The following is a 27649-nucleotide window of genomic DNA, read 5'->3' as shown; positions in this document are numbered from 1 at the left end:
TTTTCTCATCATCTGATTTATACTGACATAGAATAATTGGAAGTGTTGAAGTTCAGGGTACCTAATAGAGGTCTGGATAATCATTTTATAGTCATCAGAATATCTCCTTCTCATCTTCATGGCTATATCACTTTCTTCTCCATCAAGTCAGGTTCTGAAAGCCCTGCTTAAACCTTCCTTCTCTTACAGCTTCTTTATACAGACTCTCTTCTTACCAGCCACTGACTTAGGTGCAGTTGTTCCCAATAGAAAACAGAGGTCTTGAATTCATACATTCAACTAATAGTTATTAACCACCTACTTACATGCTAGGTACTGGCTTAGGTTCTCAGGATATGCTGGAAAACTTCATAGACAGTTCTTGCCCTTGGTTTTGTTTTCTTATTTGCTCTATATTGATCAGTTGTCCTAAACATGGTTCGAAATCATTTTTATATGCATTGATTCATTAAAGTTCCTTCCAAATCTACAAAATAGGTATATTTTCATTTGTCCTGTGTAGTTAAGGAGACAGTTTAGGGAGTTTAAACAGGACAGGACCACACACAGTGAAAGGATAAATAAAAAGTGGTCCTAATTCCAAATCTGATTTTAAATCAGGGGTTAGCAAACATTCTGTAAAGGACTAGACTGTCAATATTTTAGGCTTTATGGGCCAGATGGCCTCTGTTGCAAGTACTCAGCTCTATCACTAAAACATGAAAGTGGGCATAAACAATCGGCAAAGGAATGAGTGTGCTGTATTTAGTTATAAACTTTGCAATTTGAATTTCCTATGACTTTTCATAGGTCACAAATATTGTTTTGCTTTTGACTTTTTTCAACTATTAAAAAAAAATCTATCCAGGCACTGATGGCTCACACTTGTAATTCTAGCTATTCAGGAGGCTGAGATCTAAGGATCATGATTCAAAGTCAGCACAAGCAGGGAAGCTAATGAGACTCTTATCTCCAAATAACTACCAAAAAGCCAGAAATGAAGCTGTTACTCAAGTGGCAGAGGACAAGCCTTGAGCTAAAAAGCTCAGGGACAGTACCCAGGCCCTGAGTTCAAACTCCAGGATCACCAAAAAAATAAGTAAATAAAAAATAAAAAGACTGTGTCTCTTGGATAAGGGAAATAATTCAATGACTGGTATTTGTTTTTTGTTGTTGTTGTTGTATGCAGTTGCTGTGACCCCTTATGGTTATGCATCCAAGTTTGACATCCACTTTGATGATAAGTTTGATGTGTCTTTTGGGAGAGAGGGAGAGACGATGAGTCTGGGCTGCCGGGTAGTGATCACTCCTGAAATTAAGCATTTCCAGCCAGAGGTCCAGTGGTACAGAAATGGTAAGTCTTTAGGAGGAATTCTCACACAGGTTTTGTTTATACAAGGTTGTGGGCTGGGTTAAGGATCTGTTCACCAGAGCTGGCATAATGTCTATGAGTTAGAGGGGACAATTGTGTGTTTTTACATATATAACAAGATAACAACATTTAAAAATATATTTGTGAAGATGAGATTTTTCTTATGCCTATATAATATGTGGAAAGAAGTGCCCCAAACAAATATTTACTTCATAGGTTAATTATATTTGGTAAATTAACTTTTCTCATAAATTGATTACTTATACCATAGAAAGTATATGAAACTTATATACACATATTCATATGTGAGCATATATTTGTATTCAAATATATGTATACATACATGTATATATGTGTATTATATATACATGTATGTATGTATATATACCTACACTAAGCCCTAGTAGTTCATACCTGTAATCCTAGCTGCTCAGGATGCTGAGATTGCGAGGATCCTGGTTTGAGGCCAGCCTGGGCCTCCATCCATCCAATTAACTAGTAAAATCTTGGTTGGACACTTGGCTCAATGGGTAAATCACTAGCCTCAAGCAAAAAAGATGATTGAGAGTGCAAAGCCCTGGGTTCAAAGGTACTGGAACAAAGCTAAACTGAACAAAAACAGACTGATTAGTTGAAACACTGGGCTCACAAATTTATACATCTCTAGTATAATGTCACAAATCTTAGCTCCAGACATATTCTCTATAATGGATGAAAACAAAACTCTGGAGAGAATGAGGATTGCCCTAAATCACAGAGCTGAATTCTGGCTTCAGGAGATCAAGACCTGGTGGTTGTCATTCTGAAGACCAAGATCTTTTCTCTGCCCTGAATCTCTTGAAAAGTGAGGTCTAACACAGAAAACCAACCAACCAAACAAACAAACAAACAAAACTCTTGGGAAATTGTACTTGTTCTAATTTACTTCGTTACTATTAAAAGACATTGAAATGTAAAGACTCTATCTTCCTTGTGAGTTTTTATCTATCTGCTTAGCTCCTGGCCAACAGGATGGGCTGTGATCAGAGCAGCAAACAAACCTGGAGACTTTCCTTGTCCTGTTTATCTAAAAGTCTTACCAGGTTTATTTATAGCAAAGATTCCATTTCACAACTTTAAATTCGAGACATATTTAGCTACTATGCATATTAGTGACATGATATATTTTTTGTTTAATATTTTATAAAATAAACTTTGGGGAAATATAAGAAAGTGAGAGACAAAATAGTGAGAATGCTTTCAACTATTCCCTGTAAAGAATTTTATGATGACTCAAACGCCATTTTCTTCATGAAAATTACAAGAGTCCAAAGTTGCCTGACTAGTTAACAGGAGACGTAGTACTGAAACTTTCAGGTCATACCCATCCCATCACACAGGGCCACTCTAGAAGATGAGCTAAATTGGGTTTTATGCCCTGTTGTTATGGCCTTGAAATTTATCATCATCACCTTATCCTTAAACTTCTGTTTTATGCATAATGCGTAACACTGATGTGATGATGGAGCATTCACCTAATAGATGAGACAGGCCAAGTGCAGTGCAGACTCACATGGGCTCAGGTTTGGTGGGTAGTGGGTAGTGGATTCACCAAATGGAAGACTTGGCTTTCCTGTGAGCACCTGGGGAAGTCTGGGACACCTAGGTTCCCAAGGAGATGGCTGTGGCCCAGACTGGAATTCTTAATAGCGGTAATAGCATCACGACTAACAGCAGCAGTGGTTAAGTGGGGACTATGACTGTGGCCATAGGAATTTCAAGGAGGCAGCGTGGGGACCCACATGGGGAAGCCAGCTTGCCCATTTATTCCCAGAACTCATCCCTGTAGGATCTATACAAGTATTAGCTTCCCTGGCATTGGTGTAGTAACTGTTGCAAGCAGTAAACTTTGTCAGTATAGTACAAATTGAAAGCACATCTATCTATCTATCTATCTATCTATCTATCTATCTATCTATCTATCTATCTATCTATATCTGTCTATCTATCTATCTATTTCTATGTGTATATATATTGTATATATACAATACATATATGTATATTATAAATAAATTGCATAGGTAATTAGGTTTCTTCACAGAGAGTTTGGAATTTCTGGTTGGAGATTTAGAAATAAATATTAAATTGAAACACTGTAGTATTTGATGAAAAGCCACAATTTTCATATGAAACTTCAAGTGAACCAATTTTTTTATCATTACAAATTTACTTTATTGTTATTATAGAGATGATGTACAGAGGGGTTACAATTACATGAGCCAGGTAACGAGTACATTTCCTTTCGTACAATCTCTTCTGTTCCCTCACTCTCTCCCAGTCCTTCCCCCCATCTCCACCCACAAGTTGTATAGCTTACTTTCATCAGTGTCTAGTGAGCTCTACTGCTGCACTTTCCCACCCTTTTTCCCTAGAAGGTGAACCAATTAGTCACAAAGAGGACAGTTATAAATTACTTTTTCTTCTAATTGAAAATACAATGATAAATACATAGGCAAGCATTTTGAATTATATACAAATCATTCTTGGTTTCTAGCATGACCTTCAAAAGTTAGAGGACATGCCAAGGAAACATCAAAGTATAACTCTGTAAATTTACATTTACAATTAAATTTAGACTATATGGCACTGTACACAGATCTGTGTACAAATTTCGTAATTTGTAACTACAAATTACATTTGTATACCCATCATGAATCATTAGTTTGTCTGGTGCTAGTGGCTCATGACTTAGAATCTTAGTCACTCAGAAGGCTGAGATCTGAGGATGGGCAGAGAAATCTGTGTAACATTTATCTTTGATTAACCACCAAAACTCTGGAAGTGGAGCTGTGGCTCAAGTTGTAGAGCACTAACCTTGAGTGAAAAAGCCAAAGGACAGCATCCAGGCCCTGAGTTCAAGCCCCAGTTCAAGATCCACAACCCCCTAAAGAATCATTAGTTCAAGAGAGCTAAAATTTATATTTTAAAATAGTTTATCGGAGCTAATTCAATGTTGTCATAGGCTATGTAACACTTTTAACTCCAGGCATAGTTATTTATATGAGAGGAAAATTCTCCTCTAAATAAAAAAATTACTAAAATTCATTTATGGGCTTGCATTTACAAGAGTGACTGACAACAAATGTTTTTGATTATATTGGTTTAAAATGAAGTTGTAAGTGGTGCTGTGGCTCAAGCGGTAAAGCGCTCACCTTGAGCTGAAGAGCACAAGGACAGCGCCCAAGCCCAGAGTTCAAGCCCCATGACCAACAAAAAAAAATTCATTTAAAATGAAGTTGTAAATAAACATAAAATACATGTATAAAATAAACTTAAAAATGATAAATTACAATGAAGTTGATCAAAGTATAGGTTTTGATGAGCAAATAAATAAATTTACAGAAAAATAAGCCAGAACTTTATAATCCAAATATCAAATTAGTATTATTTATTGCACATAAAAGTATAGCACCAAAATATTATTCTTCATGGCTTATATGACCCTTGTTACGTTTTATAAATAATAAAATATTTTAAATGAAAATGCCTCTTTTCTAAAGTTTTTGAACAAAGAGCTTTGCAATTTAATTTTGTAGTTGGCCCTAAAAACCATATATCTGTCCTGGGATATCTAGTTTCTTTTTAGAATTTTTACTAATATAGGTATTACAGAATATTTGAAAGCTCTAGAGACTTCCTCTAACTTTCAGTATATCAAAGGAGGAAAAAAGAGGGAGTCCAATGAAAAGAAGTCCAAAAGAGGAGAGTAATAGAAGGGGAAATCCATTCATTTTCTTCCTTTTTATTTCTAGGGGCACCTGTTTCTCCATCAAAATGGGTGCAACTATATTGGAGTGGAGATCGGGCAACACTGACATTTTCTCATCTCAACAAAGAAGATGAAGGCCTTTATACCATCCGTGTTCGAATGGGAGAATACTATGAGCAATACAGCGCTTATGTCTTTGTTCGAGGTAAGACCCAGCACAAAGTAGAACTCCCAACCATGCTGCAAACAGAAGCCAAATCAGGCTACCCAGTTACATATTTTTAAATGATAAAGAGCCATTTGAAAATTCTTCCAAATTACCTGAACTGGTCATATTAATTTCTAGTGGAAATTACACCTAGTGTAAAAAGTGATACTGGAAGGCACCAACCCAAAGATAACTGTGTTGGCCTCATGGATACAAGGACTTTCCTTATCTTCAGTGAGCTACTAGTTCAGTTGTCTACATGTGTTTGAGTGGACATACTAATTCTAATACCATGAAAACCCATCTTAGTTTCTGGCAGCTTCTACCAAAGAAGATACATTATTTGGGGACTTGCTGTTTAATATGCATTTCAGGAAGCAAATTTATTATTTCATTATTGACTCCTTCTTTGTTGCTTTGGCTTTAGTGAACAGGAATACCACAAATGTTTTCAGCCAGCCAGAGTGTGTTCTGTGTTCTTTTATGTAATGATCCTTCAGGTGACCTTCAGAGGAGACACAGGAGAGGTGCAGAAAAAGAAAATGTCTTACACTCACTGGTCTAGAAAGAGGAGGCTCAGAGAGCCACATGGGAGATAGCACCCTAGCTGGTCAGAAGGAAGAACCAGCAGAACAAACAGAAACAAGCTTAGGTCATGGCCTTACCTGAAGTGTCCGCAGGGAGAGTGAGGTAGGACACTATCCTGAGTTGTCACAGATGTTTGTGCAAAAAAAGAATTAGGATTGCCAGGCGCTGGTGGCTCATGCCTGTAATCCTAGCTACTCAGGAGGCTGAGATCTGAGGATCGCGTTTCAAAGCCAGCCTGGGCAGGAGAGACTGTGAGACTCCCATCTCCAATAAACCACCAGAAAACCGGAAGTGGCGCTGTAGCTCAAGTGGTAGAGTGCTCGCCTTGAGCTGAAGAGCTGAGGGACAGCGCCAGGCCCAGAGTTCAGGCCCCACAACCGACCAAAAAAAAAAGAGTTAGGATTCTCTTTAGCTTCCTAATGTTAACATCCAGAAGCTGAGACTCAAAAGTTTAAAAAGTACAATAACTTAGCTGGGCTTGGTGGTGTAGTGTGGTATGGTCTAGCACAAAAAACTTCTGTAATTTGCCAAAAGGCTATCCAAGAGACCTAGGATATAGGTCTTTTGAACTCTTAGCTAGGATTTTAATTGGGGCACAGGCAAAGCTGCTGAAATGAAACAATGTTTATTTTGTCTCTTCTATCAGTATAGAAGTAGAGTCTGGATCACCTGGTATGTTTCATGGTCATCTAATGTCCTAGGTCCCATTACTTCCCTGTGTCCCATGGTACCATCCTGGGTTCCCCTCCCAGTACCCTGGGAGGGGAAAGAAAATGGAAAGAAGAAGCAATGTTGCTCACCTCACTTCTGCTTGTGAACACTGGGCACATGAGCATCCCTTGACGAAGATGTCTGGTCTCTAGTTGGTCAGTGTACTTCCTGCGAATGCTCTGGGGTTCTAATGCTAAGAGGAAATAGAAGAATGACCACTGGAGACATTTATCGATCAACACCATGTATGCTGAACAATAACAAATGACCACGGAATTCTGTAATGGGCCAGAACTGATAAAGATACCTGAATACCTATTATATCTGAAAAATGTGGCAGGCTATCTCCTCCACAAGAGCATGATGGACAAAGTCATGTGCCAGCCTTCCGCAAAAATTTTAGTGAAAATTAACTTGCTGGAACTTGTCAATCTATTTAGCCAAAACACCTGGATAAGCCTGGCTAGAAAGAGACTGAATCAGCAAAGAAGTCTTTAGTTTTGGGTTCAGTTGTTTCATCTGAGCCAGAAAACATGTCTAGTTATTCCAAAAAATGTATGCTTTGGTCATTCTATTGTGGAACTTTCTGGAAAGCCTAGCATAGCCTTCAGTTCCTTTGTACTCCTCATCCCCATGCACAGTATTGTGCCTCTCCGTGAGCATTAGGAAGACTTCATATGACTAACTACAGAAGGCAGAAAGAAGGGCTTCAAAATGTACAATTCATACTTAAGCCAGTTTTAAAAAAATTATTGTAAAGATACTGTCCAGAGGGGTTACAGTTACATGAGTAAGGTAATGAGTACATTTCCTATCAAGCATTTTACTCCTCATTCATTTTTCCCCTACTATTCCTCCCCTCCCCAAGTTTTTAAAATCCACTAAGTACAGAAATGGATTCTAACATAGACAAATTGATGTGAGAGATTGAAAATCTAAACGGAAATAAAAGAAATGGCAAGAAATTTCAACAATCACACTGTGAGTTAAAGCATCATTTATAAGCTAAATTTAAAATAGGTTCTATATAGTATTCAATACAAAGAAGTGCCTTGTTTTGTCTATTCATTTAGCTAGATTGCTTCTGGTCTGGTTCTTAAGGATACTGCTGCTATCACCACTAATGTTCATATTTTAGGTATTTAAAAAACTTTCCTATTGAGGTATAATTTATATCCCATTAGATTTACCGTGTTAAATGTCCACTTCAATATTTTCTAGCCTATTTATATAGTTGTGGAACCATCATCCATCATTCACTTTTGGAATATTTCCACAGCCCAGTTTAGCCTCCAGCAGCCACTAATGTGCTTTCTGTCTATACAGAGTTCCTTTCTGGACATTTCTGAGTACATTGTGGTCTTCTGTGCCTGCATTCTTTCACTTAGAAGATTGTGAGGTTCATTAATGTTACAAGACACATTTGGTAGTTTGTTCCTTTTTGTTGCTGCATACTACTCATTGTAGAGATAAGTCTTGTTTTCTCTATTCATTCCTGAGTTGACAGTCAACTAGATTGTTAGCACTCTGATTTTCAGGGTGATCCTATTATCCGCAATTACGTTCATAACTTGGGTCTATATTTTCATTTTTCTTCAGTATGCACTATAAGTAAAGTTCAAGCCCCAGGACTAGCAGCAAAAAAAATTTGTATCTAGTGAACTACATGAGGCCACTTTGACATTTTAAAAAACCTTTTTTTGCTGCTCTGAAAATAGTTTTTGCACAGAATGATCAGTTTATAAAGTACCATATGTCTGCAGAAACACATTGTAGAGCAACTCACATTTAGCATAGATAATGTGTTCATTGTGAAAATATAGATGCTATAAGTAAGCAAAAAAATGAAAAAGAAAAGCCATCCATAAGCCTCCATCAGAGATATCTAATGTTATTATTGATCCTCACTGTATCATTGCTAACATCGGATAGGATAGAGAAAGATACTTTTTCTTTTTCTTTCTTTCTTTCTAGCATAGCAGCTGCTAGAAGCCAAATACTGTTATGTAGTGCTTCACAGTCATGCCCTCGTCATTCAAAGTCTATTTTCCTTCCTTTGCTATGTTGTACCTTCATAAGAGAAAGAATGGCCCTTTTTTTTTGGCTTTTGTGTTTAGCACCTAGAAGGGTATTGGGTAGATAGATAGGATAGATAAATGCCAAGCACACTCTATAAATGGCATATTGCAAACCATGATGCAGAAATGCTGGAATGTGGCTCCCTGGATGTCTGATATCTACCAGGCCCTGCTACAGCCTGTCTCTGTTATTATTCGTGAATGCAAGAGTGAACTAAATTCTGCACCATCAATGCAAGAGTTGCTGATTGTCACGTTACTGACTGTTAACAAAAAGAATATGGCTAGTAGTTGTAAGCTGTTTCCCTGGAGGCTGAGTGACTTTGTAGCAGTACCAGTTCTACCACTTAGGCAGCTCTGTTCTACTCACACTGTCCACTCTCCCCTGTCAAGTCAAAGCCTGGAAGGAAAGAAGTATCTCTTCATGAAAATGTTGGTTTCCTTAAAGGGATTCTGCATTCAATTCCAGGCACAATGATTTAGTTACTGTCTCAATTAGCAAGTCTGCAGGCCACATTTGCCCAGAAATACTTTCCGTGTTGGCTTATGGAGCATGAAACGAAATGTTCAAAGTCCAAGTAATTTAAATCTTTACGGGTAATGCAAATACATTAAATTCAGAAATATGTCCATGTTTCTGCCTCAATATCCAATGTCTTAGTAACTCATGAGTGTTACAGAAGTATAAATAATAGGAAAAGATTGTCCAGTCAAGAAAAGTGTTTTCCCTTGGGTAAGTGGCTCCTATCCATCTTAGCCTGTCTTCCTTCTAACTCTGTTTATAAAAGGGTTGGTCAAACACCAAGAAGAACTGGCAACTGTAAAGCCCTTCCCGAGACCCTGCCTCTTGTCTTAATCATTCTCACTTAAAAGGTTGCAAGTGAACATTTGATTCCCCTTTCTCTCCTCCTAAAAGTAGCCCAGATTTACTAATGTCGTTGAATCTGGGGTACCACATTATTAGAGAATCTCATTGCATGAACTTTCTTTTGTTTCTAGTATCATCCTGGGCTTTCACTAAATTCATATATACAAGCCTCAAATGTGGATAGTATAAATTCTTTTTCCAGCTATCTTTGGTTTAGGAGCAATTGTTTGGTGTGCTAGTGAGTTTCTCTAATACTAAGGTTAAAAGATTTGTTTTGATTCATGGTTTCTGGGGTTTCGGTCCACATTAGGCTGGTCCTGTGTTCGATTCATGGTTTCCGAGATTTCAGTCCACATTAGGCTGGTTCTGTGTTTCTGGGGCTGTCGTGAGGCAGAACATCATGGCAGAGGAATGAGGCAGAGCAAACTCTTCAACTCATGGTAGCCAGGAAGCAGAGAACTATGACACCAAGCTATGACAAGGCAGAGCCTTCAAAGCACAACCCCAACCTACTTTCACCAGTCAGACCCCCACCTTCCACACCCTGCTTCCACCACCTCTCAACAGGCTATTCAGTTTCTGAATTCGTCAGTGGATTAAACCATTGGTCAGAGCCTTCAAGTTCTAACCATCTCTAGAAACATCCTCACAGACATACCCAGAAGTGTGCTTCACTAGTCTCCTGAGTGTCTCTCAATCTTAATCAAGTTGACAATCAATATCTACCACTGCATGGAGTTCAAACCAATATTTTCCTATCTCCTTCAAAATGGTATATTCAGTGTAACATGGGCACAGCTCCTTGACTCTTATTCTCCTAAGTATGTGACAGAAGGGGCTATTTATCACATTTGGAGTCTCATTCTCTTGGGAACTTCTCATAGTTTATTAGCAACATTGCACAGTCTGCATCTAAACAAGGACTTTCTGACATAGATGACTTGTCTGACAGTAAATTTCTGAGATCTCCCTATTAATTTTCTTTTGTAATGTTTTGGACAGCAAGGGCCATGAAGCAAAGGTCACAGGATCTTTTCAGAGCACTTTCCATTTTCTAACAGTGTTCTTCTCCACTGATGCTGAAAGGCATACCTGGTTATGTTGGTGAACACATGAGATTTGAAACTTTCTCCATTGGGACCAAAGATGCAGCCACTGTGGTGGCATGGTGAGAGTGTGTGCGCTGTGGACTCATCCTGCCAAGCCGGCAGAGCAGGATAGAGGGGATAATGGGATACTTCTGTTTCCATAGATGCTGATGCAGAGATTGAAGGAGCCCCTGCTGCACCCCTGGATGTGATGTGCTTGGATGCCAACAAGGATTACATCATCATCTCTTGGAAGCAGCCAGCTGTGGATGGAGGGAGCCCTATTCTGGGATATTTTATTGATAAGTTAGTTCTCAGCATAACTTCATTTATATTTCTTTGGTTATATAAGTGCATGTATTTTGTTCTTGTTTTTACTCTCTCTCTCTCTCTCTCTCTCTCTCCTGATATACATACACATAAGCCACATTCATATCTATATTTACATGTTCCTAGTTATCAACCTTTCTGTTTGCCTTAACTTCAAAGATAAATTAGAATTTGATTAACTCAGGACTCTAACTTGGTAAGAATGCTGTAAATTTGCAAATCTAATCTGACACTTTAGAAATGAAATAGTTGCTATTCAGTATATTCAATGTCATAGACCTAGTATGTCAGTAATTTTAAAATATTGGCTACAGAAATATGAATGAATTTTTATTTACATTACTGAGTGTGGTTTCAAGTTATATAAAAGACAATGACAAAAATCCATAGTATTAAACTATCCTCTTACCTGTAAGTCCTTGTTGTTTACATACCCCAACATTTACAGGCACTAGTATTTATACTAACCAGGTTTTACACATTAATTATCCAGTGAGTTTGGACAAAAGAGACAACAAGTTTAGACTATTACCTAAATTTATTGTTTTCTGTCTTTATTTTTTTTCAAATAGCTATCTTTTTTTTCTTTATCAGTAGTGGGCCTTGAACTCTGGGCCTGGGCGCTGTCCCTCAGATCTTCAGCTCAAGGCTAGCCTTCTACCACTTGAGCCACAACGCCACTTTCAGTTTTCTGGTGGTTTATTGGAGATAAACCATGGACTTTCCTGCCTGGGCTAGCTTTGAACTGCAATCCTCAGATCTCAGCCTCCTGAGTAGCTAGGATTACAGACGTGAGCCACCAGCGCCAGACTTCAAATAGCTCTTCTATTTCTCATTTTATTTATTTTTATTGAGGAAGATAATAAGTGTAACTGTTAAGCTTCATATATAACAATATGTAAATGTATACCCATTGACTCCAGTGATGGATACATTGTTTACTAATGATGGGTCATGAAGATTCACATAGTTTCTTTTTCTTAACTTCAATTCAGCTTTATTAACATTGTTGTTGTTATTATTGCTGACACTAGGGTTTGAACTCAAAGCTTCTCACTTACTAGACAGATGTTCTGCTGCTGAATCATGCCTTCATCCCTCTTTGGCACTGGTTATTTCTTTTTCCAGTCCTGGGGCTTGAACTCAGGACCTGAGCACTGTCCCTGGGCTCCTTTTGCTCAAGGCTAGCACTCTGCCACTTGAGCCACAGAGCTACTTCTGGATTTTCTCCAACTAATCACAGAGTCCTATGGTCTTTCCTGCCTGGGCTGGTTTTGAACAGTAATCTTGAGATCTCAGTCTCTTGAGTAGCCAGAATTACAGGAATGAGCCACTGGTGCCCAGTGATACTGGTTATTTTTATGACAGGGTCTTGCTTCCTGTCCAGGAGTATGCATGAACTGCAATCCACCTATTTTAGGCTTCCCATAGTATCTGGAATAGATGACAAGTATACATACCAAGCCCAGCTTTTTTGCATTGCAATAGAGTCACATGAACTTGTCCTCCTAGACTGCCTGCAGCTTGGATGACAGGCATACCTCACTGCACCCAGCACTTGATTGAGAAGGGGTCTTTCATATATGCTGGACTGGCCTCCAACTGCAATCTTCTGATTATAAGCACGAGCCACAGGCATCTGGCAGTTTCTACTTTATTATCTGTGGCAAATTTCCAAGGGATCTACAAACTTTGATCGATGAAGGGACAATCAATAAGTACATTTTGTTCTCCTCTTGCCTTGGTCATGATGAAAATAACCACATTGTGTCTCATATTAATCCAGCATTTGCTACAAGCTTGGTACTGTGCTGAAAACTCCATATATTTACCACTAACCATCCTGAAGACAGTGTTGCTAGTTAAGTAAGAAGGGAGGTAGCTGACCCAAGACCACATACTAGTGAGCAAACACCTACTTGCCATAAGTAGTAAGTAGCAGAATTAGGGTTCAAACGTTACCCTGGCGGTCAGTTAGTATTCTTCTGCTCCAATATGCTATAGAAGTTTCCATCATAGTTCTCTACCTTTCTTTCTGTCCATAAAAGGGGTGAAAAACAGTCTCTTGTATCACTGGGCCCCTTGATGGTGCCTTGCTCAGGAAAGAGGGAAAGTCCTGGAAGAATCTCTGGAGATGCTCTCAGCTCCCTTCCAAGACACACTCAGAGCAATGTGACAGTCTACAAAGGAAAGATTTAGGGAGAATGGACGAGAGACAGGGATTGAAGCTACATTTGATATCAATTTGTGTAATGCTGAAGAAAATGTCCATGTTTATGTCGGAGAATTAAAGTGATGGTAAAGAACTGAAGACACTCTTCTCTCCCCCACCCTCAAGTAATTCATACTGCTCTTGGCACCATACTCCCATGAAAATCATTTACTACTGCATTTTGAACATACAACCACATTGGGGCAAATATTATGAAAGTACAATATCCTACTTGTAAGAAATGAGGAGGTACGTAGTCTAAATGCTTCACAGTTCAAGCACATGTTGAATCTTTAAAGTTCTGTTGATTAGGACAAAGCACGATATGAACAATCATAATTTGTCTCCTGAAGCTTGCCCTTCATTCCTGAGTACCAACTACTGCTGAGGCACTCAATTAGAATCAGCTTCCAAGTGCCTATTTTTCCTCTGGAATCCCCCTTCCATTCATGAATCCCATCTTGTAAATAAACAAGCATATTTCAATAAGCTCCTTGCCCTCCCCCCCCCCCCGCCACAGAATATAATGACTGTCCATTAAGTAACTATGGTGAGTTATTTTCCAAACTACAGTGCAAAATACTTGTCTTTTTAACATAATGACTAAAGAAGACAAAAATGTCCACCAGTGGTAGAAGAGAAGGCATCTGCCTAGAGATGTTGGAGAAGAGATCGTCTCCCTGCAGGTGTCTCTCATATAAAGGTTAAGCATCTTTAACAAACATAGTCATAACATAATCTTTTATGGACAGGGGCTGCTTCTCTTTCCAGACTCCTTGGCTTAGCACACAGGTCTCTCAATTGCCTGCTTTCACGTACAGGAAAGATTGAAGTCTTTTTTCTTCTGGTTAAATAAGACATTGCCTCTGAGTGAATTTAGTAGCAAGCCAAGCCTGAGTTATGTATTTAAGACAAGGAAGATCTGAAGCCATTGAATGGGTTTGTGCTTAGAACTATGGATTTAGCCATACTTCTTGTAATTCAGTTTTGTGAGTGATAATCTTTCTTTCCTTAGGTGTGAGGTAGGCACAGATTGCTGGTCTCAGTGCAATGACACACCTGTGAAGTTTGCTCGCTTTCCAGTCACTGGATTGATAGAAGGTCGTTCATACATATTCCGAGTTCGAGCTGTGAATGAAGCTGGAATAGGTCTACCATCTCGAGTCTCTGAGCCTGTGGCTGCTCTGGACCCAGCTGAGAAAGCTAGACTTAAAAGTAAGCATTTTCATTTTTCAGGATCTTCTTAAGCCTATTTATAATAATAACAATAACAACAACAACAACAACTGATGCAGGCTTTATTGTAAAGTTATCCCTATCCCTACCAGTAGAGGGAGACAAGAAAAAAATTATTTATTTATTTAATGTATTTATATTTAAGTAGTTGCACAAAGTGGTTTCAATTTAAAATGTCAGTTTGTGAGTACAATGCATTTTTATCAATGTCACTTTTTCCATTGCTCTCCCTCATTTTCCACAGCCCCACCCATCCCCTTAAGTTACCTGGGTCCATTTTCACATATGCACACTACGTTCTATGACAGCACTCATTCCCTTTCCTCTCTCTATTTGTCTTCTCACCCTCCTCTTGATCTCGCCTACAAGAAATCTCTCTCTCTCTTTTTTTTTTGTCTATCATGGGGCTTGAACTCTGGGCCTGGGCTCTGTCCCTCAGCTCTTCAGCTCACGACGAGCATTTCACCATTTGAACCACGGCACCACTTCCAGTTTTCTGGTGGTTAATTGGAGATAAGAGTCTCACAGACTTTCCTGCCCAGGCTGGCTTTGAGCCTCAATCCTCAGATCTCAACCTCATGAGTAGCTAGGATTACAGGCGTGAGCCACATACCTGTAAGATCCATTTTTCAGCTGAAAGCTCTAGACGGGAGAAGCCCCAAAACAAAACAAAAAAAATGTATGGGTTATTTTTGGGGGAGAGGGGGTTGTTATTGCTGGGTTTTTTTGACCTATGTATTGTCTCGGGAGCTTTATTTTATATTTATTCCATTTGTTAAAATGTTGTTCAGTAAAGTTTGTCTTGTTAAGCTGGGTTCTAGGCAATATGTGTGGAATGAAATAACATGGAGAACACTGGCATTTATACATTATTAGTACATTCCAGATGGCGTGGGGTGAATTTCTTTTTCTTTTTTTAATATAATTTTATTGTTATTGTTAAGATCTTGTACCAAGGGATTACCATTTCATAAGTCAGGTAATGAGTACGTTTCTTTTTTGGACAATGTCACCACTTCCTTCACTTTTCTTCAATTTTCCCCTCCAGTTCCTGCCTACAAGTTTCACAGGTTATTTTACATATTGTATATAATGAATAGCATGATTGCATTTGTTCGTTCTTCCTCCATCCCTTTCTGTGCCCTACCTTTGTCATCAAAAGTAAAAACAAACAACACAACAAAAACAAACAAACCATGTTTTGAAGTGGATTTCTTAACCTCAAAGTCCTCTCCTAGTGCATCAACATCTTAATACTTTGAGTTTCTCTATATTGATGGAAATGTGTATTTACATAATTTATATCTATTCTAAATTTGAGTTTCCACATTAGCAGTATTAAATCTTTTCATCTATTTTAGTTTCTTAAGCCCTAATGTCAAAATCATAGCTGAGACCTATAGGATTGAGGCTTGAAGCCAGCCTAAGCAGAAAAGTCTGTGAGACTCCATCTTCAAATTAACCAGCCAAAAGCTGGGCTGGAGGCCTGACTCAAGTGGTAAAGTGCCAACCATGTAAAAGAAAGCTGAGCAAGTTTGAGAACTTGAGTTCAAGTACCAGTACCAGCACAGATATGCACATACAAAATAGTACATGAATTATACCTACCTCCCTTGGTCTCATAGGAACCCATGTGACAGCCCCAATAGCAGGGACCACATAATGGCATTAGAAGAATTGTTGGATAGTAACATTTCACATTTTCAGTTTCATCCCTACTGATGTTTTAGGCCAATAATTCTTTGCTAGGGAGAGGGGTTGCCATACGGACACTCGATGTCTAGCTATATTCTTTCCCTTTACCTACTAAATGCCAGTGATCATTCCTGAGTTGTGATGATCAAAATTGTCTTCAGGCACTGAAGGATTCCAAGTTATGCTAAATTTATAGTGTCATTTTTTCATGTCAATTACATGTACTATCATCACAAAAACTGAAGCAAAATAGTGTTACCTTTTTCCTGCATCCATGTCTAATTAGGCTCCTTGATTTTTCTCCAATCCACTTCCACCATCCATCAAACGTCTCTCCCTCTTATCTAAATTTGCAGGTTCTGCCTCATCCTTTCCTCTATTCTTCTTTTAATAATTACAACCAGAATAAGATTGTCTAAATTGGGAATAAGTCATTTTCTTTCTCACCTTGCTTTTGTTGCACAAACTGATGACAAGCTCTTGATTAAAACAGGAGGTGAACCATTCTTTTTTCTGATGTTTATGGGGGTCCCAGAATGCCTTAGTTAAATAGGACACTCATGTCACTCTATGCCTTCTCTTCCATTGTCCTCTCTCCAGATCTAAGCTGGTTTCCTTTGGTAGGTAATACTCTTCAAAATGTAGTGGGGGAAATTGCTTTCATTAAGTTCTAATGTCTAAACATCACTCTCTCTCCTCATTCATCTTCATTAGGACAGAGCTACAATTGTTCTAAAAGTACTTTTTCCAAATAGAGGCAGCCTCTTAGGAAGGATCCAGAAAGTGTCCTAGCTTTGGGAGATTTCTATTGATCATTGAACCAGGAGATATTATTTACCTAGATTTTGTAAGTATGATTCCAGAAAAGTCAGTTCATTCAGTCCAGGCTAATTCTACATTCTGACAGATCATTGTCCCTTGGCTGAGGCCCTGTCACCCACAGACGACTTCATTCATATTTGACAATGATATACTAGTGAAATACCTTAGTCTACAAACTCATCTATAACTAATCTAGTCTACTTATCAACAGATCAGTTAAAAACACATCTGGGAATGTTTGTGATTTTTATACTTTTTTCTGTTCAGGTCGCCCTTCAGCACCCTGGACTGGACAGATCATTGTCACTGAAGAGGAACCTACGGGTAAATATTCTGGTTGTTAATGTTTTACAATACAGTTTAGGCTTGTTGCAGAGAGTAGAATGATTATTACTTATGATATTTTTGAAAGTATGTACTAAGGCATCTGGAAATGAGATCATCTATTATGTTTAATTTATCAGAGAATACAGGCCAGAGGTGCTAAGGTCTGATCTCAGAGCCTTGTACATGCGAAGTATACATTATATTGCCGAATAAAACCTCCAGGTCCTGGAAAATTGTACTTCATTTTTAAAGCTTTAATAATACGTGTCATTACAACAAACTAAACATATATAAAACGTACAATTTGATAAATTGTATGCATCCATGAAGCCATTGCTATGATCAAATGATGAATATAATCATTGTCCCCAAAATTTTCTCAAGTCCCATTGTAATTACTACCCTCTCTCCTATCTCCACACAACCACCAATCTATTTTCTGTAGCCATAGTTTGCATTGTCCATGATGTTGGCCAAATAGAACTATACCCATCTGTGGTTGCTTTCACTCAGCATAATCATCTACAGATTTATCCATGTTGATGCATATATCAGGTCATTCTAATTCACCCAGCCATTCATTATTTTTATTTTATTTTATTGTAAAGATGCTGTATAGAGAGGTTCCATTCACTGTTTAATTAACAGCTTCTCTGAGCATTTTTTTTTAATTTTATTCTTTTTTTGTCCGGTCGTGGGGCCTGGGCGCTGTCCCTCAGCTCTTCAGTTCAAGGCTAGCGCTCTACCACTTGAGCCACAGCGCCACTTCCGGCTTTTTTCTTTTTGCTTATGTGGTGCTGAGGAATCGAACCCAGGGCCTCAGGCATGCAAGGCAAGCGCTCTACCACTGAACCATCTTCCCAGCCCCTCTCTGAGCATTTTTAAGTGTGTGGAGTTACATGCTTTGACTTCTTTGGGGTAAATACTTAGAAGTTGAATGAAGAGGCTATATAATAGGAGTATAGTTTTCAAAGGCAGTGCTAATTCTTTTCCAAAATAATTGTACCATTTCACATTCCCACTAGCACTCTGAGAAAGTTCCAGTTGCTCCATATTATCACTAGCACCTGATCAATATTTTTTATTTTAGCTATTCTTAGGTGGGTCCACAATGGTATTTCTTGGTGATTTTGATTTGCATTTCCCAAATAACATTAAGTGCCCTTTCAGGTGCTTATTTACTAGTTCAGGGTCATTTGATATCTTTGTCAAATCTTAATATTTTCCTATATCTTTCTTTCTGGAAGTATTATAGTATTAACTCTTGCATTTTAATCAATGATCTATTTCAAATTACTTCTTTTATAAATTGTATGAAGTAAGATCTCACTTATTGCTTGCATGTGGCCATCCAATTATGTTGGCAACTCTCCATTGAAAAGAATGGCCCTAACTAACTCATTGAAGTTGCCTTGACACCATTGTCAAAATCAGTTGCCCACACACATAACTATGGATCTATTTCTGGAATCTTTCATTGGTCAATTTAACTTTCTCTATGTCAGTACCACTCTGCTTTGACTATTTACCTTTATTTTTGTCATATATATGCTTTATGGTTTTAAAATCAGGAAATATAAGATCTTGAAAGTTGTTTTCACTATTTTGTCTTTTCATTTCCATATAAAAATTTATTTTAAATCAGCTTGACAAATTCTATACAATGCGAGGATTTCAGTTGAGATTCTGCTGAATCTAAGCTGACATTTTAACAAATTGAATCCTTCAATTTGTGAACCAAGCACTTACTATCTTTCACTTATCTGATTTTAACAGTTTCAATGAAAGCCCTATACTTTTTGTGTCCAATTTATCTGTAAATAGTTCATGTTTTTTAGGATATTTTACATTGTGTTATGGACAGTTCCAATAAGTTGTGTTCACAACTGATTTTTTTTTTTTTTTTTTTGCTGGTCGTGGGGCCTGAATTCTGGGCCTGGGCGCTGTCCCCCAGCTCTTCATCTGTAGACCAGTGCTCTACCACCTGAGTCTCAGCCCCACTTCCAGCTTTTGCTGATTATGTGGTGCTGAGGAATCGAACCAAGGGCCTTATACATGCAAGGCAAGCGCTTTACCACTGAGCCACCTTCCCAGCCCTCACAACTGAATTTTTAACAAAGTTGATCTTACTAAGCATGGAAAGGGTCTGAAACTACATCAGTGTCAGAGGTCAAGGTTAAGTTAGAGACTCAAAGTAAGAGACAAAGATAGAAATATAAACACCACTGAAAAATAGAGGGATACTCCAAAGAAGCCAGGAGAGGATACTGCACGTGCCAGTGCCAATAAAGGAAATGAGCACTATCTGCTTTATCCGTTTCCCTAAGAAGATGGAACAAAATCTTAAGATAGAGCCAGAATGCCATTATTCCCACATGTCTCATCGTCCGTGACACCAAGACCAACCTCGCCATCATGGCACACCCTAGATCTCCCTGTTCTCTTCTTTCTTTCCTTCAGCACTTGAGCGCTCACTGCTCTGTGATGTTTAACTTCCCTTTTCACCTAAATGAGTCAAAGGCAAAACCAAGCTTGGCTTGCTGCATATATTTTCAATGGCATTTGAATAATTCTCTGACTGTTTTTTTCTTGAATTTTAATTTTTTGTATGGTTTTTATGGTAAAAATACTGTACAGTATTTTTACAGTTACATGAAATAGAAAATGAGTCCATTTCCTATCGAGCATTGTTGCCTCTTCCTTTGTTGCCTCTTCCTACCATTCCTTCCCTCCCACCTCCACAACTACATCATCCCCCACCCCAGGTTGTAAAGTTTGTTTTCAACATAGTGTTTTGTTCATCTCATTGTTACAATGGGTCAATCTGTATCCCTATTTAAGCATGTTGTTTTTCCCCTTCCCCTCTCTTTAGAGAAGTGTATATATAAGATCCAGGGCACCGAAGACTGTACGAACGACTGATTAATTGATGTCTAAGAAAGAAAATTAGAGACAAGATGCTTTTTATATTTAGAGCCATAACTAACTCTTTCTCCATGAAGCGAGAAGCATCTTGCAGCTCACTGAGTGTCCTGGACTAAGCTGAATGTGCACAACTCAGCTCTTCTTGTTTTCCAGAGGGAATTGTTCCTGGTCCCCCCACAGACCTCTCTGTCACTGAGGCCACTCGGAGCTATGTAGTGCTAAGCTGGAAGCCGCCCGGCCAACGTGGCCATGAAGGCATTATGTACTTTGTGGAAAAGGTAAGACCTCAACGTTACATCATGCCACTTCCAAAAGCTTTCTTTAGAAAGAAATAAGCAATAAAATGCATCCTCGCTTCCACATTCAATCTGTATATTTTCTACGAAGCTCTGGGTTTGTGAAAATAATATTTAAAATTTATACTTATTTGTTGTATCTTCTAAATATTAGCCTCAAACAAAATATAACTAAAGTAGCATCCTACACTTCCTCCCCCTTAAAAAAATACAAGGCAATAATAGAGTGATAGATAAATGTTGACTTCCTGGTGCATTTAGCGTCTTCCACCCTACTGCATCTCTCTGAAATGCTCCACAGGAAGGAGTTCTAAATTACCTCACTGACAGTAATTATGGCCTTTCCTATATAAAGACACTAACAACCCTCTGGAAGCATTTTCTTCCGATAACTCACTGTTGGCTTCTGTTGAATATTCCCACTCTGGGAATAATCCAACTCTTGATTTCTCCATTCAAGTCTGTAATGTGAATCTGTGATTCAAAGTTTCCATATTCCCCCAGCAGTCCGCCGATCTGGACGAGGAAGGTAGAAAAAGACAGTAGGAGCATAGCACTGAGACTCACACAGGGCATATATAGGCCACACTCCCAGATCACCAGGACGCTGAGGCACCAGAGATGCAGAACGCATCCAGAGACCTGTGCGCAGTTACAGAACTGTACGATGTTCTGAGCTGAGCTGCAACTATTTCTGTTGGACCACTGCTGATGTGTTGACCTTTCCTAAGGGAATAGTTCACTTGCTCTTTATCCGCACCGAGTAGTCTCATCCCCAGAAGGTCTGTGCACCCTGCAGGGCGGTGTGTATCTAACAATACAGACCCATGTTTGATGGAGAGAATCTTGGAGAACGTCGAGCGCCCCTACTGTCTCCTCATCTCCTTCTGTAGTCCCAAATGGGTGGCAGTTCGTGGGCAGGTACATGAGTCCGTCCTGGCACTTGTGGGTGCTCAGTGGCTGTCGCTGTTCTTGCTGCAGTGTGACGCAGGGACAGAAAACTGGCAGCGAGTGAACACAGAGCTCCCCGTAAAGTCTCCTCGCTTTGCTCTGTTCGACCTGGCTGAAGGAAAATCCTACTGCTTTCGTGTCCGCTGTTCTAATTCAGCGGGAGTTGGTGAACCGTCAGAGCCAACGGAAGTGACCGTGGTAGGGGACAAACTTGGTAAGTGTGAACTTACCAAATGTGAACTATGAACTTTGCATCAGGAGAAATGTTGGCCCCTTGTATGCAGGCATGGAAACATTACAGTGTAACTAATGTATGTTAAAAAAAACTCTTTAAAAAAAGCATACAGTGCACTCATAATACTCAATGTACATACATGCAAATGGAACTAGGATTCGGGATGGGTGGGGTTGCCATAGATGGGGAGGGAGAAAGATGGATGGGTGACGCTGATTAAAATGCATTGCATGTACAAACTGACATGTTGACTTGAAACTCCTTGGTACAACTATCCAAAGATAATTTGTATTAAGCACAGTAAGCCAGATCCAAAGAAACGTAGGCTGCATGGTTTCCCTAATTTGTGGTAACTAGAATGTGCCTATAAACCTACAAGAAAACACACTGGATGGTTAAAAAATAATACACTAGAATATGATGAATTATACAGGTCTCTGGACATTCACTTAGTGAGACCAGAAGAGGATATTCATAGGAGCAGATCACAAAGGCTCAATAGCTAAGTGCATATGATCATATAAAATAATATTTAATGAAAAGGAAACAAGATTTTTTGGTGTTGTTGTTGTTGCTATTTTTGTTGTCTTTTACTTTTGTTTGTTAGCTTATTTGTCTTTAGGAGTGTAAGGGAGGACACCTAAAAGTGGAACAGCCAGGGACCATTGGCTCATACCTGTCATCTGAGCTACTCAGGAGTCTGAGATCTGAGGATCACAGTTCAAAGCCAGCCCGGGCAGAGACGTCCTGCTGAGACTTTTATCTTGGAGGCTCAGGGACAGTGCTCAGGCCCTGAGTTCAAGCCCCTCAACCAACAAAAAAATGGAACAAAGTGTGAACAAATAGGACAGTGGTACTCACTGGACACTATGTGGAAAATTAACTATATATCTTGTGGGTGGGGACAGAAGGGAAAAACTGGGAGAGAGGGAGGGAGGGGGAGACATGGTTCAAAAGAAATGTACTCAGAACCTAATTCATGTAATTATAACCTCTCTGTATATCACCTCTATAATAATAAAATATGTATTTTTAAAAAGATAATTTTTAAAATGATTAAACCATTGAAAAATCTGAATAAAATTCCAAGGCAGGAATCAAATTACATATATTATAAAGATGTATATATTATAGATTATATGTGTATATCTACATATATACATACATATAATAAGAAGTAGAAAATGGTGGCATGCTTATTTTACATATATAATTAGTGACTGTGGTTGCCCTATATATTAAATAAAAATTGATTATTTTTGCTTATAAAAAGTAACCTTCCAACTGGGTGTTGGTGGCTCACACTTATAATCCTAGCTACTCAGGAGGCTGAAATCTGAGGATTGTGCTTCAAATTCAGTCCATGAGACTCTTATCTCCAATTAACCACAAGAAAACCAGAGTAGTACTGTGGCTTAAGTGGTAGAGCGCTAGCCTTGAGCTGAAGAGCTCAGGGCAGCACCTAGGTCCAGAGTTCAAGTCCCACGACCGAAACTTCCCCAGAAATTTTAACAACTAGTATGTTGTTTTTGGATATTTAGTTTATGTTTCCCAGATGACATTGTGAAAATTTTCTGTTATGACAAGTTCATTATGAGTTAAAGCATCTGTATGTTTTTATTTGTGTAAAATTTCTATGCATAACTGTTCAAGTGTGATGAACATGAGTTACTTGAACCTCTCTGAGTCTGATCACCATTTCCTTCTCCACTCAGATATTCCCAAGGCTCCTGGCAAAATCATCCCGAGTCGAAACACTGATACTTCAGTGGTGGTTTCGTGGGAGGAGTCCAAAGACGTCACTGAACTGGTTGGGTACTACATTGAGTCCAGTGTAGTTGGCTCTGGAAAGTGGGAGCCTTGTAACAACAACCCAGTAAAGGGCTCACGGTGAGCGAGTGGGGTGACCTTGAGCCACCACAGCACAGACATCCAATGGAAGGACATTGAAAAAACATTAAAAAGCCAGGTGCCAGTGGTTCAAACTTGTAATCCTAGCTACTCAGGAAGCTGAGCTGTGGAAGATTATGGTTCAAAGCCAGCCCAAGTAGAAAAAGCCAAAAGACTCCATCTCCAAAATAATCATCAAAAATGCTAGCCTGCAGACATGGCTCAAATGGTAGGATTTGGGCCTAGCAAGCACAAGGCCCTACATTCAAACCTCAGCACCACCCCAAAATAAAAAATACATATACATTATTCCCATGAATTTAAAACTGAATGTGTCTGATGTAATACAGTTTGGGGAAAAAAAGATTTACTTGGGAGGTGAAACTCTTTGAGATGTATAAGGCAGCTGTTCCAAGAGCTCATTATGTAAGTTCTTTCCCTTTTATAAGTTCTTTACATTTCATAAGGTTCTTTGCCTTTGTGCTACTCCTTCCCACTTTTAGAAATACATAATGCCCACTGTTCAAAGAGCTCATTTTATCAGATTTTTCTAATGTGGTTAGTGCTTCCTTTCTTACCCTTCTGTTCTAGACTTTTCTTTCACTCACTTGTATATTTTTGTGCCAGTTCTGGGGCTTGAACTTGGCATTGTGCTCTAACTCAGCTTTTTTTCATTCACAGATGGTGCTCTAACATTTGAACCACACCTCTAGCTTAGCTCTTTGCTACTTTATTGGACATGTGAGTCTCAGGTTTGTCTGTCCAGGCTGCCTTCAAACCTTGATCTTCAGATCTCAGCCTCTTGAGTAGCTAGGGTTAGAAGTGTGAGCTTGTTCTAATCTTTAACATACAATGTGATACTAGATTCCAAGGGTCTAATAAACACTACAGGAATAAGCTCAAACACAAACACCCTGGTATTTCAAATAACCAGAAAACAAAATATCAATATTTTGCAGGTTCTGAACATGGTTAAAACTAGTGCTATGCAGAAAGAAAAAAAAAACCAAAAAAATTCAAACAGCTGCTTGCTAGTGGCTCACACCTATAATCCTAGAAGTTCATGAGTCTGATATCTGAGGATTTGAAGCTAGCCTGGACAAGGAAGTCCATGAAGCTTTTTATCTCCAATTAACCACCAAAAAGCTGGAAGTGGAGCTGTGGCTCAAGTGGTAGAGCACTTGAACAAAAATAGCTCAAGGACAGAGTCTAGGCCCTGAATTCCAGCCCCAGAATTGGCATAGGGAAAAAAAAGAAAAAGAAAAAAACAAAACAAAACCACCCAAACAAGAACATTGAGATACTTTGCAATTTGTTTGTATCTGCTTTCAATGTGGGGAGGGTTATTTTGTTCTTTTACTATTATCTCAACCAGCTTTACAAACTGATGGTGAATTCTGTTTCACCCATCTGTCCTATCCTACCATTTAGGATGAGTATAAATAGGGAGTTCCTCCCAGAAATTGTCAGATTAGCAGTTTTGTTGAGTAGCCTCTAGCTCGGGCCTCTTTGAAGGTCATAGACTCCCACGGGTTGAGTTGGTTCTTCACAGTTCATCAGAGAATAGAGGCAACAGATTAAGAGAAGACGGTATATCTTGCAAGAGATTTGTTTCTTGCAATAAAATATCTGTTTGTACGCTTCACCCCAGCATTTTTCCTGAAGCTATTTAGAAGGGTTCACCAAGAGAGGCAGCTTCTGCCCTTCCACAAGTAAGCAGGAGGTGGTGGAAGGCACCTGCTATTTATTCATCTCCATATCCACAGAGCCCAATCCAGTCTCCAACACTAAAGTGCTCAATAAATGCTCAAACTGACCCTGAAGTCAGAAAGTTATGGCTTACTTTATTAAATATTTGAATAAGCTAATAGCTATAGTGTCATTAACAGACCTGCTGTCTCTCCAGGTCCTAGCTCTTGCCACAGATTTAAATTTTCCAGTGATTCACAAAACAGTTATTTATAGCCACAGTATCTGTTAGAGTGAGGTTGTGTTCTGTGTAAAGCCCCTGCGGATTCACACCTCACAACTGGATCTGTAGATCTGATACTAGAAAACATTTTTTTCACTGTATTTTTGGATTCTAATACAATTTCTCAAATAATGTATCTTCCATGGCATGGAGGGAGTCAATGATTTAATCTGTGTGACAGGGACCTGCCAGTGAGTTACAGTTATAAATACATACCTGAAGTGCCTTAATGGTACTATTAATGCCACCTATTATTTACTAAGTGTCTCATACGTCAGATATTGTGGAAATATTTCGTATATTTTATGGCTAATCTTTACATGAGAATTAGCTCTTTTCACTCCCATCATATCAATGAACATTCAGGCAAACCCCAGAATGCCTCATTTTACTGACAGTGATTTTTTTAATTGTTTTGATTACTGGGTGCCTGTGGCTCACACTTGTAGTCCTAGCTACAGACCTTAGGAGACTGAGGTCTGAGGACTGAGGTTTGAAGCCAGCCCAAGACGGGGAAAAATCCGCGAGTCTCTTATTTCCAACTAACCACTTTTTAAAAAGAAAGGAAAAGAAGGGAAAAAAATGAAACAAAATTGAAAGTGGAGCTATGGCCCAAGTGGTAGAGCACCAACTTTGAGCAGAAAAGCTTAGAGGCAAAACTGGACAGTGGCTCATGGCTAAAATCATAATTTCTCAAGAGGCTGAGATCTGAGGATCACAGTTAAAAAGTAGCATAGGTAAGAACATCTGTGAGACTCTTATCTCCCATAAATTATCAAAAAAGTGGTAGAGTGCTGGCTTTGATTTAAAAAAAATTCTTAGTGACAATGACTAGGCCCTGAGTTCAAGTCCTGAGGTCAAGGCCCAGGATCAGCACCACAAAGAAAAAATGCTAAAAGGCAGTACTCTGGCTTTGAGTTCAAGTTCTAGTAATGGCATACAAAAATTTAGCTTGATTGTCTTCTTGTCTAAACTGTATGTTACCTAGATCTCTATATCTCCTCTCTTGTGAAAAATGAACTTTTTTCTAAATCAAATCATTCAATTAAACAAGCACTTAGTTCCTCTAACTTTTCTCCTAGAAAGTCTTTTGAGCAGTTCTTTCTTTTTTAGATTTACTTGTCATGGACTGGCTACTGGTCAGAATTATATTTTCCGGGTCAGAGCAGTTAATGCAGCTGGACTTAGTGAATATTCCCAGGATTCAGAAGCCATTGAAGTCAAAGCTGCTATTGGTAAGTCCTTTGTGTAAATAGTTTCTGGGGGGAAATAATGAAAAAAAAATAAGTTCACATTGTTTTCAGAAGTGGTTTACGGCTTTTCATACAGCTCCATGATACCATGCTGGCAAAATCATCTTCTCTGACTTTAGATGACATCTAACCTTCTATAGCTGTCATTTTGCAGGTCTTCATCCACTTATCTAGCCTCCTTACACCTGTAGCTTTTCCTCAAGTTTCTTCAGAAACTCCTCACTGTGTGAACTGCACCCCTAACTCCATGCTCATCCTGGGACTCCTGAGGGCCATTCTGATTCCATGACATGGTATATCATTTATAACTCCAACCATCTTGCACCTAAAATGACTTCATCTATGACAGAGCCCGGTTTCTTTTCACTAACCGCAGACTAACACGCTTCTTACAAAGGCCTCTATCGTCTATGGAAGGCATGTGTGGCCACTGAATCATGTGTCCTCTCTGCTTGCAAAGTAACCAACAGAAAAAAAGCCAGTAATAAAGTCATTATATGTATGCATTCGATGTACCTCCCAATCTCAGATAAAGTAGGGAAGAGATCCAGATAGTTCAGAGGAGCAAAAATAAAATCTATGATATGCTAATATGAAGGCTTGGGCTTGGGCTCAGTGGTAGAATACATGCTTAAGATGCACCAAAGCTCAAGTTTGAGTCTCAGTATGACCAGATTTTTTTAAAAAATTGTTTAGTGTTGATTGTCTTCAGCTAGCATCCCGTATTACTTTCTAATATTACTTATAATAAGGACAATAGCAAGCCGGGCACTGGTGGCTCACGCCTGTAATCCTAGCTACTCAGGAGGCTGAGATCTGAGGATCTCAGTTCAAAGCCAGCCCGGGCAGGAGAGACCGTGAGACT

The 27649-nt window shown here is 38.9% G+C and overlaps 1 protein-coding gene across 1 annotated transcript in view; it reads left to right on the top strand.

The window, feature by feature from the left end:
* The window catches only part of Myom1 (myomesin 1), a 125009-nt gene that overhangs the window by 36673 nt on the left and 60687 nt on the right, over window positions 1-27649 (top strand). The window contains exons 8-16 of the mRNA XM_013027158.1: window positions 1169-1333; window positions 5143-5304; window positions 10805-10946; window positions 14198-14397; window positions 17203-17259; window positions 20341-20465; window positions 21465-21648; window positions 23385-23559; window positions 26645-26766. Of these exons, the coding sequence (XP_012882612.1) occupies window positions 1169-1333; window positions 5143-5304; window positions 10805-10946; window positions 14198-14397; window positions 17203-17259; window positions 20341-20465; window positions 21465-21648; window positions 23385-23559; window positions 26645-26766 (1332 nt within the window). The remainder of the gene's footprint in view (window positions 1-1168; window positions 1334-5142; window positions 5305-10804; window positions 10947-14197; window positions 14398-17202; window positions 17260-20340; window positions 20466-21464; window positions 21649-23384; window positions 23560-26644; window positions 26767-27649) is intronic.

Source organism: Dipodomys ordii, unplaced genomic scaffold (genome assembly GCF_000151885.1).
Source record: "Dipodomys ordii isolate 6190 unplaced genomic scaffold, Dord_2.0 Scaffold100, whole genome shotgun sequence".
Classification (NCBI taxonomy): Eukaryota; Metazoa; Chordata; class Mammalia; order Rodentia; family Heteromyidae; genus Dipodomys; species Dipodomys ordii.
This window is presented reverse-complemented; position numbering and strand designations above follow the sequence as displayed.